This window comes from Homalodisca vitripennis, unplaced genomic scaffold (genome assembly GCF_021130785.1).
Source record: "Homalodisca vitripennis isolate AUS2020 unplaced genomic scaffold, UT_GWSS_2.1 ScUCBcl_2336;HRSCAF=6980, whole genome shotgun sequence".
Classification (NCBI taxonomy): domain Eukaryota; kingdom Metazoa; phylum Arthropoda; class Insecta; order Hemiptera; family Cicadellidae; genus Homalodisca; species Homalodisca vitripennis.
The window spans coordinates 27,738-40,593 of NW_025778443.1; the positions used below are offsets into that span (position 1 = coordinate 27,738).

At 41.5% G+C, this 12,856-nt stretch overlaps 1 protein-coding gene across 1 annotated transcript in view; it reads left to right on the forward strand.

The window, feature by feature from the left end:
- Nucleotides 1–964: 964 nt before the first annotated feature.
- LOC124371958 (DNA-directed RNA polymerase III subunit RPC1-like) overlaps nt 965–12,856 on the forward strand; it is a 40,934-nt gene continuing 29,042 nt past the window's right edge. Inside the window, 1 exon segment of the mRNA XM_046830326.1 lies at nt 965–1,122. Coding sequence (XP_046686282.1) covers nt 1,079–1,122 — 44 coding nt within the window. The 5' untranslated portion in view covers nt 965–1,078.

Genomic DNA, 12,856 nt, shown 5'->3' on the forward strand with positions numbered 1-12,856 from the left:
TAGCTTTTCAGATTCTATAGTTTACAATGGTGATAAACCTCTTATTGAATTCGTCACTGGCCTTTTATCCTGACCTCCATTTGGCATGAAAATCACTCACAGCAGAGTACTGACCACCTTGTTGTGCTCGCCAGAAGGATTGAATGGGCGATCGGGTTATGTAGCCTTTATTTCACTTCTGGGATTGGTTTGCTCTGTAAAAGAGTTCACTCGCCCTTTTCGCGACGATCAGTGCAAGGACGACCAGGAGCTGCCCCAGTGTGGAGTTCCATCTCACTCATGTAGAATATAGTACAGATCATCTAATCAGATACAAAATACCTGATTAGATGATCTGTTAAAATCAGTAATGGGGGCTGATTTTAAAAGTAGTAATGTCTTTACAGAAGATTATTCATGTAACATTGTAATTATTGTGAGTGGTAATTTTAACATCAAGATCACGAAATTAATAAATGGGCCTTTTGAACATAATGGAAACCGAATAGACTTAACGTGTACTAACTTGTTGCCTCTATTATCTATTAACAGGTGTCTGTGGGTAAACATTGGTTGATTGGTTACATTTTGATTATGATTATGGAGATGAGTGTCAAGACTAAAGTGAGTCGTGAGGTGTCCGGGGATTATTCTGGGGAGAGAGCTCAACTGGAGAGCAAGTTAGGACAGGGTTTGCTAAAGATAAAGATCTTTGCCATAATACTTGTGATATGCATGACACGGAGTCTACAGCAAAACCCTGTTTAACTCAAATATGAGTTATAATCGTTTTCACTCAAACCAAGTTTACATGTAATTAACCATTATATATGTAATACATTCCTTTACATGTCTTTGTAGTTGCCTACTACTACAGTGATGAGAAAAAAAGGATGTACAGACAGTATGGGGAGAGGATGGATTTCATTTGGATTTTCGTAACCTATGTTGTTTGTGAGAAATTGAGGTTAATTTGCTGATTCTTTTATTTTTGTATGAAGTTTTTAAACGGTGAATAATGTAAATCTACAACAGGCGTATATTAAATTATCCAAATAAGATTCGAATTCATCTAAAAGTGGTTTCAGTCGTGACCACAATGGTCAAAGAACAGTATAGAGAAACAGATTTAACTAGAAAAATGTAAGTAAACTCAACTCTAACACAATTTCACTAAGTAATGCAACAATGAATGAACAGTACCTATGTGTTAGATTACTAGTTTAAGATGTTACTTTTAGATGTTTAGTGTAAGTGGCATAGAAATGGATGCTATGAATTTAACTACAAAAGTAAAGGGGTAGGGTATGATAAGAGGACCTAGTTTTTTTTATAAATCGAAGAATATAATCATCGATACCTAGTATTCGCATCTCGAATCTTAGACTAACAATAAATATAAAAATATCTATAGTCCTACATAACAATATTATGTGTTTTAAATAAAATAAGAGTTTAAAGGAATATAGGAAAACTCGTAAATAATTAAGAAATGACATAAATAATAAATTAAGCCGAACAAGATCGATCAAACAGGAAAACTCATAAATAATTATGAGTCACAATTCGTATGGTTTATGTCGTAATAATTATTGAATTGGTTAATAATTATACACACGTAATTATATATTACGTGTGTGTATAATAATAATTATTATTGTTATATATACACGTACAGTCGTATATATAGTAATAATAATAATACGATTATGCGTATTATTTGAAAATGTTTATAGCTGTTGATATAGATTAAGTAAATTGTTCAAAATAATTAATCAGTATCGATTGGTGATATCGATAGTTATGATTAAATAATATCGTTTGCCAATTTCTATATAAAAGCCGGGTCCGCTTTTGTATCCTACCCAAGTAAAGATCAGGATTTAATAGCTTTAGTCTAAGATCAAATCTGAATTATAAAATGATTGAATAGTTAATTTGGACATTAAAGTTATCAGGCAAATGTGAAACTAACGGATGGATTGGCAAAAGATGAGTTTTGAGATATTAAACTATTTGTATTATTTTCATAAAAAAAAGGGGGAGACTTTAGTAAGTCGCCTACACCGTTATTCGGTGGTTTTTATCGAACAATTCGACATATTATCCAACTTTGATATGTAAAATCGTACACAATAAGAGTAACATTAAATAGAGTAATAAGAGTATAATAAATTACGTAAGAAGAAGAATCTCATACATTACAGTTTAAAAGCGTAAATTTAACACTAACATTACAAAACCAACTATGGCCTAGACTTAGGCACCAATGAAACCTTACATTTATATATATATATATATATATATATATATATATATATATATATATATACCTTATATTTATTACTTGTACAGCTTGATATCAACGAGTAACGCTTTGTAAAATGGAGGAAAGAATTCTCCCCATAGGTTACCAGGAGCCAAACCCACATGTTGAAGCCACTTAAACAAATCTCGTCACGTGAGAAATATCTCACATATTTTCCTCATATTCATCTCCATTTTATAAGTCTCAAAATATCAGTTACTTCTTGCTGTTTATTGTTTACATTAAATTGAATATATCTAATAAGTTGAAATCATATGCTAAGTTAAAACAAATAGTCATATCGAATCATTCCTTTGGATAAAAACAACCGAATAACGAGTGTAGGCCGCTTATCAAAGTCTACGCAAAAAAAAAGGTCTCATGGGGAAATAATTACGAACAATGAAGTAATAGAACATTAAAAATGAAACTATTTTTCTCGCGCAGAGTAATATTTCATCTTTCTACGTCTCTGCTAGGCGTCACATGGTGTTGTGACCATGAGTCTACCTTTTATTGGTTGCTGCTGATGTTAGCTGTTGCACCATCTTTGGATACATTAAATAACAACAATTTTATTTCCAACAGCAATGCCAATATACATGTAACAAGTAGTTGCCAACAGTGGATGACTATATACAGGACCAAAAAAAATAATTTGACATATAACACTAACAAGTAATAAATAATAACATTAATATACAATCAATAATACAGAGACAGCTAATTTTAATAAACAAAGAAAACAGGCATGCTACATAGGGGCTGTGTGGGCAACAAACAAGATTGTTTTATAGGGAGGCAAGCCATGACCGTCATCTTAAATATTTTGAATTTATCCTGGAAGAAGTCTGCTTCACACAAATCTAAGCCTATGTAATCTATTGATAGTTCCAGCCTTCAGGTAATTTGTCCTGTGGTAGTTGTGAGCAAATAGTTCAGTGGATCTGGTGAACCCTGGAATCCTGGGTACCTATGCTCTATACGGAACCCACCTATTTTTTACAAATTGGGCACAGTTAGGAGGTAAAAAAACATGTGTAACATGAATATGAACATATTTACAACAATGAACACAGATTGGTTACTGTGTATTGGCGTCATCCCAGAAGGCCACGATGCCCGCTAACAACGCATCAAACCTATTGCCTCCGTTCTCCGCTACTGTCGACCGCCACATGTATTCCGCCAAGTAGGTATATAGATGATGCCGAGAGTTCTCCTTTGGACCTTATTGTGCCACTTCGCACTACCCCAGATTCTTTGTACACCTGCATGTTGGCCCCATTTTTGGGATCTACGAAGTTGTAGCTGTGGTTGACTGAAAAATGTTCAAATCCAGCACTTTTCAGCAGTCAGACATAATCGTACTACCTGGTTCAATATGCTCCAGAATAGCAGCCATAAGTGTAGCTGCACAACGGTTCGGTACCTTAACCAAAAATCTAGCATTAATTTCCCTGCAGAGTCCGCCTAACACCCATTGTTCAGGCAGAATAGGACCAACATTGTTCTTACGTCTGGTAAACAAGCTCTCGTCTATTTTATTGGTTCCACCAATTTTCCCAACATTCTTTTTTATAACAGATTCAACACATACCTCTCTCATGTAATTGTTCCAGTCCACTGTTTGTGAATAGACATTGCAAACTGTCGGCCACACCACTTAACTGAATTTAGTTCCTCGTACCAACAATACATAAAACGCAATGTTGTCACAAAAGGTAACCTACTGTGTTCAAACCACATACCGACACGAAACCCCACTTTCCTCTTCCAGGGTCTCACATTGCATTTTCAAAAAGGGTATTGTTCACCGGAATACAACTTCATAGCATGTCCTCCTGCGCATAATTTCGTCACGGGCAGCAGACCTCGCCATTGAAAAAAAACCTACGGCTTTTTATGTAGCTCTCAAATCAGCATAGAGACGCCCATGGACTGACTGTACTGTCGCTGCGCGGTAGGCGCCGGACAGTGGCTCTTATGTCCGCTTAGCATGTCCACTACCTAATCTCCTGACCTAGGTTAGGTTATGATAGTAATATAACATAAAATAACCTTACTCTACCCGATTTGTAAAAAATAGGTGGGGTCCGTATTGTGCATTAGTACCGAATCCTGAAGTAAATTCTGTCTATGAATCCGTTGACAAATCGATGCAGAAAATGCAATCAGCCAGATCAAACCGATTTTAAATGATACCAACTATTTTGGAATTTTTATAACATTTCCAACGATACTTTTTTCATTGAAATCCATCAATGGATAAGCCGGGAGTGCCAAACATGTCACAGTTGAGAGTTATCAGTTGTTTGTTGCTCCTGACTTTGTTCCGAGTTAGTGAAAAATACAGGAGGCCTCGGAAGCGTGCCCCTCCCAAACTCGGAGCAAATCATAAAAAAAAAACAATCACATGCCACTAGTGGGAAGAGAGACAAAGAGAGACAAGATTTCGAGTAAATGATATATAATTAATGAGGTGGCAACATTTTCATGCAAAATACAATTACTGCAGCACCACGGTGCACCGCGTAACTTAATAACTAAATAACAACAATCAATAGAATTCCAATAAAGACAATAACATAATAAATAGAAACAATAACATAATAAATAAAAAATATAATATACTAAATAACATAATATCAGGTACGGCAGTAGTAAATCTAAAAATTTTAACAGGTAATTTTTTATGAACTGAGGGGAGGGAAAAGGTTGTAGAATTTCTAGGCCCACTAATTTTAAAAAGTAATTTGGTTTCAAGTTTGTAGCCGAAAATTAAAAAAAATATTTAAAGCCAATTTTCGAAGGAGGCGGGGGGCTTAGTTGCCTCCACGAATCCGAATTAAAGATGAAATCCTCCCCTTCAGTTCATGTAACTAAACTAAATAATACTGGCTAATATACTGGCCCTCCTCCAGATCTAACATCTGGCAGCGCTCCATACAAGCCTATCCTCTCAAGGGGTATAAGAAGTAAAAAACATTTCTGATCCAACCTTGTTCCAGAAGAAATTAATGGGAGCACTACACTCCGGTTGGATGCCGGTCCAATAGCGCTGGCAGGGCGCGGGCATTCAGTTGGTTTCAGTGCTGTGGGCAGACTCGCCGCATCAGTCCCGCTGACGGCACTCACGGGGACCCTGTAGAATCCCAACATAACCAGTAGAAATTCAGATCAACTTTACTACAACCCGAGTAATAATAAAAACTTAATTATGTTTGCCACAAAGTATAATAAAATATTTAAATTTAACAATTAAAAAAAAATAACAATCTGTAACTAACAGTACCTTTTAAGTATCAAAGACTATTTCCTAAAAATAACTCAAGACACCAAGTATTTTAAGATGCACTACTTGGTGACAATATTAAATATTACATAGGCTAGGACAGCCATACTAAATGATTAAGCGTGATAACATTTACTTGTAACTATAATTCGCTGGATTTTAATCATTATATTATAATAATTTACATTTTGCTATTAAATATTAATTGTAAGGTAGGCCTGATAATAATTATATAATTTACAAATAATAACAATACATTATTTCCCAAATAACAATAATTAAATAATAAAATCGAAATCATGAATGTTGCCACCCAATTTTGCACGCAACACAAAACACGAGGTAACAAAAATTTGCAAAGTCTGTACCGTCTCGCTTACACTAAAAAGACAAAGTGTGTACACGGAATAAATAATTTCCGTTCGCCGAACGGATCAGTAAGAAAGCGCTAGAGCAAAATAAAATAAATTTAACCGGCATAGATAATTAATTAACAAATTTTAGAACGTACGAAAGACAGGAACGAACACTTTGCGACACGAACACGTACACGAGGAACACAAGTTACAAAAATATATATAAATTACTTATAACTAATCTACGATAATATATGTCTGGGTGGGAGAGAAAAAACCGCCAACTAAATAAGTTAAGAGAGTGCAAAAGAACATTTACCTGCCGAAAGTCGGAGAATTAGCCAGCCATGTGGAACGGGACGAGCAGCGAACAGACAGCAAACGCAGTAGCTTCTCCGAACGTGTCTCCGAACAGTCTGACCGCTCCGAACAGTAGCCGGTGCCGGTGCCGGTGAACAGCTGGTCGGTAAACTAGTCAAGGTCAACCAGCTGACCTCAACCAATCAGTCCAACCAGGCAGAAAATCAATACTTGACGGAGTGACTCCCCCACCGACTGACAAGAGTGGCCGAGGTGGGAAAATAATAGACAAAAAATAAATTGCCCAAACTGAGCCCCGGCTCAACCTCCCCCACTAAAAAGGGTGCAACCCCAAACAAAACCTCTCCCCCACTGAAAGAAGAACCAACAAGCTCTGGCACAGGATACGGGAAGTCGAGAACTCTAACAGGAAACGAAGTCCTGAGCAGGAGGCAGACAAAACACGGTCCTCCTGAAAAATTTTGAGAGGCGCCTCTCTTGGAGAAAGAAGAAAACAGAAAGAGAGTAAAACGACACCACAGAGAAAACCAGGGGTGATCAGTCCCCGGACACCCCCGCAGCCGCACCAGTATCCAGAGCATGACCAGAGGTATCACCACGGAAGGCCTTCAGATGAGAAACATGGGCCTTCCGCCACAACCTCCCCGATACGGGATCAACCAACTCAGCAGTAACTGGGGAGAGAAAACGAAGAATCCGGTGGGGACCTGTCCACCGATAGCAAAGTTTGGCTGCCCGTTTATCCACGGCCGAACTGACCGGATGGGCCTTACAAAAGACAAGATCCCCCACCTGGAAGGGGTTAGCAATACGTCCCTTATTGAATTTCCTCCTCACCCTTTCCCTAGACTGTAGGAGCTTAACCCTGACTGCTTCCCAAGTGTCACTTACATTGGGAGTACCAGGTACTGGTAGAAGACTATCCAGACTCCAGAGATTAGACAAGGGATCAGAAGGAGGACGACTAAACATGACCTGAAAAGGCGTGGAATCATGACTTTCGTGAAGAGCAGAATTGAAGGCTAACTGAAGCCAGCTCAGGTTTTCATCCCAGGTAGTTTGTTTCTCAGCGTGATAAGCGATGAGGGCGGCTCTGAGATTGCGGTTGAACCGCTCAGCATGAGAAGGCTGGGGGTAGTAAGGAGATGTAGTAACATGTTTGATTCCATGCCCAAAACAGAAGCGATGAAACTCCCTCGACACGAATTGTGTGCCGTTGTCTGAGACGAAGGTGGCGGGCACTCCAAAATTCTGTAGAAGGCGGGACTTGAGTGCCTTGACGGTGAGCGACGCCGTGGCACTCCTAAGAGGAATCAACCAGCAAAACTTAGAGAAAGCATCCACAGCAACAAGCAGGGAAGTGTTCCCTGACTTGCTACGGGGAAAGGGTCCCACATAGTCAATGAACACTTTCTCAAGAGGCCGCTCCGCCACCTCGGAGGAAAGAAGTCCTAATTTGGTATTTTGTGCTGGTTTACTGACCGAGCAAAGATGACAAGCTCGTACTCTACCAGCAATGTCTCTGTCCATACTCTTCCAGATGAACTTATCTCTGATTTTAGCGATGGTCTTGTGAATACCTAAATGACCGCCCACGGGAGAAACATGAAAGTAGGAAAAGACCATCGGTATGAGGGCACTCGGCAGAACAATCTTGGGACCACCTCCGCGTCGGGCACGACAGCAGAGGACACCCTTGGACAAGAAGTAAGGAGAGTGGGCTACTCCCTCCTGGAGCTCACCAATGATGTTTGACAACTCGTGGTCTTGAAGTTGGTGAGAGCCAAAACTCTCAAAGGCAGCAGGGAAATCCAACATCACAGTCCCACACAACGGTGCTTGAGAATCAACAGGATCGCTGGGTAGATGATACATTCTAGAAAGAGCATCGGCGACGACGTTTTGGGTGCCGCGAATGTGCTGCACCCTGAATTTAAAGGCCGCAATTTTGACAACCCAGCGACCAATCTTCCCGAGTTGTCGAGGATGGGCCAATAGCCAGGAAAGAGCCTGATTGTCAGTTTCCAGCAGAAATTCGGAATGCTCTAGGAACCTCCGAAACTTATCCATGCCGAAAACGACCGCCAGACACTCCAGCTCATAAATAGAAGATTTCTTTTCCTGAAGGGTCAAAGTCCTAGATGCAAAAGCGATAGGTTGCCGAGCGCCGTCGAATTCTTGAGAAAGCACAGCTCCTACAGCACAGGATGAGGAGTCAGTCTGCAAGATGAAGGGCCTACTAAAGTCCGGTATTCGCAGCACAGGAGGTTGGATAATGGCCTCCCTAAGCAGTTGAAAAGCACGTTCTTGATCTTCACCCCAAACGAACTTTGCGTCTTTCCTTCTTAAAGCGTTCAGAGGGGCGGCCACCTCGGCAAAGTCAGGAATAAACCTACGGTAGAAATTAACCATGCCGATGAATCTGGCAACACCCTTGGCATCCTTCGGAGGAGGAAAATCCCGAATGCCTTGGGTCCTGGCAGGATCTATAGATACACCCCTAGACGACACGAGGTGACCGAGAAACGATATTTCAGACTTGGCGTAAGACACCTTCTCCGGATTGACGGTAAGGCCAGCCCTACCCAACCTAACCAAGACCTCCTCAAGATGTTTAACGTGTTCCGTGAAAGACTCACTGTAGACCAGAAGATCATCAAGATAATTAAAGACATACCTGAACTTCACATCGTGGAAGATGGAGTCAAGCAACCTAGTTAACGTTTGGGCCCCCACAGCTAGCCCCATCGGCACAGATCGGTACTGATACAAATTCCACGGAACACAGAAGGCCGTGAGAGGACGTGATTCCTTCTTCAACGGAATCTGATGATAGGCTTGGTTCAAATCAAATATAGTGAAAAATTTGGCCTTACCGAACCAATCAAAAGCAGAATGGAGATCGGGGAGAGGCACTGAGTCTATTTCAATCTTGGCATTAAGTTTTCTTAGGTCGACCACCATACGATTTTTTCCATTCGGCTTTGGAACCAAGAACGCTGGACTGGCATACGATGAGTTTGAAGGCTCAATAACTCCTTGATCCAAGAGATCCTTGATGATACCACGCATAACCTCCATCTTTGGAGGAGCCAACTTGTATGGGTGGGAGCGTACTGGCTGAGTGTCAGTCAGACGAATTTCATATTCAATAAGATGGGTAGAACCGAGCTTGGGTGTGAGGACATCCGGAAATCTTGAGCAAAGCTCACGGAGAACCCCAGCTTGCTCCTCATCCAAGTGACCGAACGGGTCCCCAGGGGCAGAACCTTCCTCACACTCCACCTCACCAACCTGCGATGTCGATTTGAAATTCTCAGAAAAGGGGACTGACACTCGCCGATTGAATTTGAAATAAGACTGGCCCGCCTGAAGATCCAGCACCAAACCAGTCTTTTGAATAAAATCCGCCCCCAAAATACAATCCATACTCAGGTCCTGGGCCACAAGGAAGCTCCACACCCATGAAAAATATTCAACCTTAAACTTGATTGAAGCCTTCTTCGAAATTGGAAGAGGGGAATTAGAAGCAGTCCAGCAAGTTAAAGAAGACTCCTCGGTGTGCTTCACCAAACCCAACCTTGAAATGGCTTCAAAAAGACGGGAAGAGATGAGGCTACAGGCTGACCCGGAATCAACTAGGGCCTTATGCACTGAGTCTCCCACTAAGATATTGATATAAGGGCACACCGAAGATGCTGTCCTAAGCCGTAGGTTTCCCTTTTCTGCTAGGCTCGTAGTGTCCAAACTATTAATCAAATTTTTCGCACAGGTACTATTTTTTTGAAATTTTTTCTTAGACCTCGGGGAACTTCAGAGAAAACCCCCCTTTGATCTAGTTTTTTGGACCAGTGCGATATCTCCTAGGACACTCCCGACGAGTATGACCTCGTTCACCACAGGCATAGCAGATGGGTGGATGAAGCCCACCAGAGTGATGTGGCCCATCCACGGGATTCTGTACGGCCGTGACAGCCCTGGAGGGCTGGATGGAACGATGATTGTTCCTCTCCGCCCTCTGCCGGTCAGCAAACTGCACGCTGCGCGAAGCAATGCACAGACGGTCCAGTTCAGAAAAGGTGGAAGGGCGACCAGCAAAAACTAGACGGGACCTCTCTTCAGGATTGAGACCCTCAAGAATGGTGGTGACCACAGTACTTTCGGGGATATTGAGCCTTAACACCCTATCAGTGTCCCTCACCTCGGCCACAAACTTAGCCAAACACTCTCCGTTGCCCTGAGGCCTAAAGAATTTCTCCACACGGAGACGTTCCCTCAACTGACCAGGAACAAAGAAATCCAATGCCTCCCTATGAAAATCATCCAGGGTACCACCCCTCTGGAGAACTCGAACCAGACAGTCACCCAAAGGTGGCCTACAAAACGGAGAGATGACATGCAGGAAGCTCGCTCCCTGAAGACCAGGCAAGTCATGCAGTCGCAGGATCTCAGAAAGAAACCGCAGCAAGGCTTCAGTATCTAGACCATCCACCGTAGGTAGTCGCTGCAGCAACGGGGTAAGTGGGTTTGGGAGCTTGTGATACTGAACAAAGGATCCCGTCATCACAGCTCCCAGTCCTCCAGATCCAGCAGGCAGGGTCCCGTCCACACCAGACACCCCCGACGCCACGCCCACATCAAAGTCTGCAACAACTGACCTAGGGATCCGGCATTTACCCTTAACAGCCGCAGCAGAGTCAACCGCAGACAAGGTTTTTTCAGGAGCCTTTGCTCCCTCGTCCCTCTCGAGTACAGTCAGCAGGCTGTCCACCAAGGTGATGCGTTCCTCCAACCACTCCCTATCACCAGAACTGGTAAGCTTGGATCTAAGTAGCGACAGCCTCATATGTAGATGGGTAAGCCGGGACAAATACCTAGCCCTCTCTCGGCCAGTAGGCGGCGACTCCAACCAGTCCTCCTGACTATTTTCAAAAGTCTCCAACTTAGCCTCCAAAATAGGCCTCTGCTTCTGGAACGTCAAATCTCTAGGCCAGGTCGTGTCCAGTTCCATATTATCACGCAGTTGCTTCCGCATGGACTCGCAGTCGGAACCCGGATTAAGCCCACGAGCCAACAACTCAAAATGGAGATCCTCCTTCAGCAAGTATTCAGGCACCAGAGAGACAGGCATGATAACAAAGAGTAACAAAAAACTAACAAACAACACACTGACTCGAAGTCAACGACTAACAAAGCAATAACTAAGGCGACAAGTGAATAACTTAGTGAGACAACACTCTCAGCAGGGTCCCCAGAATTCCTGCTGTCCACAAAACACGGCAGCGAATCCAAAATACCACAACAAAACACTACGCCGTACCAGAACAAAACCAGAAAAAAAACAATGAAGACAAGATATAACAAAAACACACAAGTAACAATAATCCGAAAATAATAAACAAGTTTACACACTTCCTGTAGATCGGCGGAAAAATAGCACAGCGAGACGGCACAGGCGCAGGAAGTCAACTAACAACTTCAACTCGTGCCTCTCACCACCAGTGGCAAAACAAAAACCCCGGGCCCGCAGAGGGTAAAAACACGAAACCACGCTCTGCTACCATTTTGTTCCGAGTTAGTGAAAAATACAGGAGGCCTCGGAAGCGTGCCCCTCCCAAACTCGGAGCAAATCATAAAAAAAAACAATCACATGCCACTAGTGGGAAGAGAGACAAAGAGAGACAAGATTTCGAGTAAATGATATATAATTAATGAGGTGGCAACATTTTCATGCAAAATACAATTACTGCAGCACCACGGTGCACCGCGTAACTTAATAACTAAATGACAACAATCAATAGAATTCCAATAAAGACAATAACATAATAAATAGAAACAATAACATAATAAATAAAAAATATAATATACTAAATAACATAATATCAGGTACGGCAGTAGTAAATCTAAAAATTTTAACAGGTAATTTTTTATGAACTGAGGGGAGGGAAAAGGTTGTAGAATTTCTAGGCCCACTAATTTTAAAAAGTAATTTGGTTTCAAGTTTGTAGCCGAAAATTAAAAAAAATATTTAAAGCCAATTTTCGAAGGAGGCGGGGGGCTTAGTTGCCTCCACGAATCCGAATTAAAGATGAAATCCTCCCCTTCAGTTCATGTAACTAAACTAAATAATACTGGCTAATATACTGGCCCTCCTCCAGATCTAACATCTGGCAGCGCTCCATACAAGCCTATCCTCTCAAGGGGTATAAGAAGTAAAAAACATTTCTGATCCAACCTTGTTCCAGAAGAAATTAATGGGAGCACTACACTCCGGTTGGATGCCGGTCCAATAGCGCTGGCAGGGCGCGGGCATTCAGTTGGTTTCAGTGCTGTGGGCAGACTCGCCGCATCAGTCCCGCTGACGGCACTCACGGGGACCCTGTAGAATCCCAACATAACCAGTAGAAATTCAGATCAACTTTACTACAACCCGAGTAATAATAAAAACTTAATTATGTTTGCCACAAAGTATAATAAAATATTTAAATTTAACAATTAAAAAAAAATAACAATCTGTAACTAACAGTACCTTTTAAGTATCAAAGACTATTTCCTAAAAATAACTCAAGACACCAAGTATTTTAAGATGCACTACTT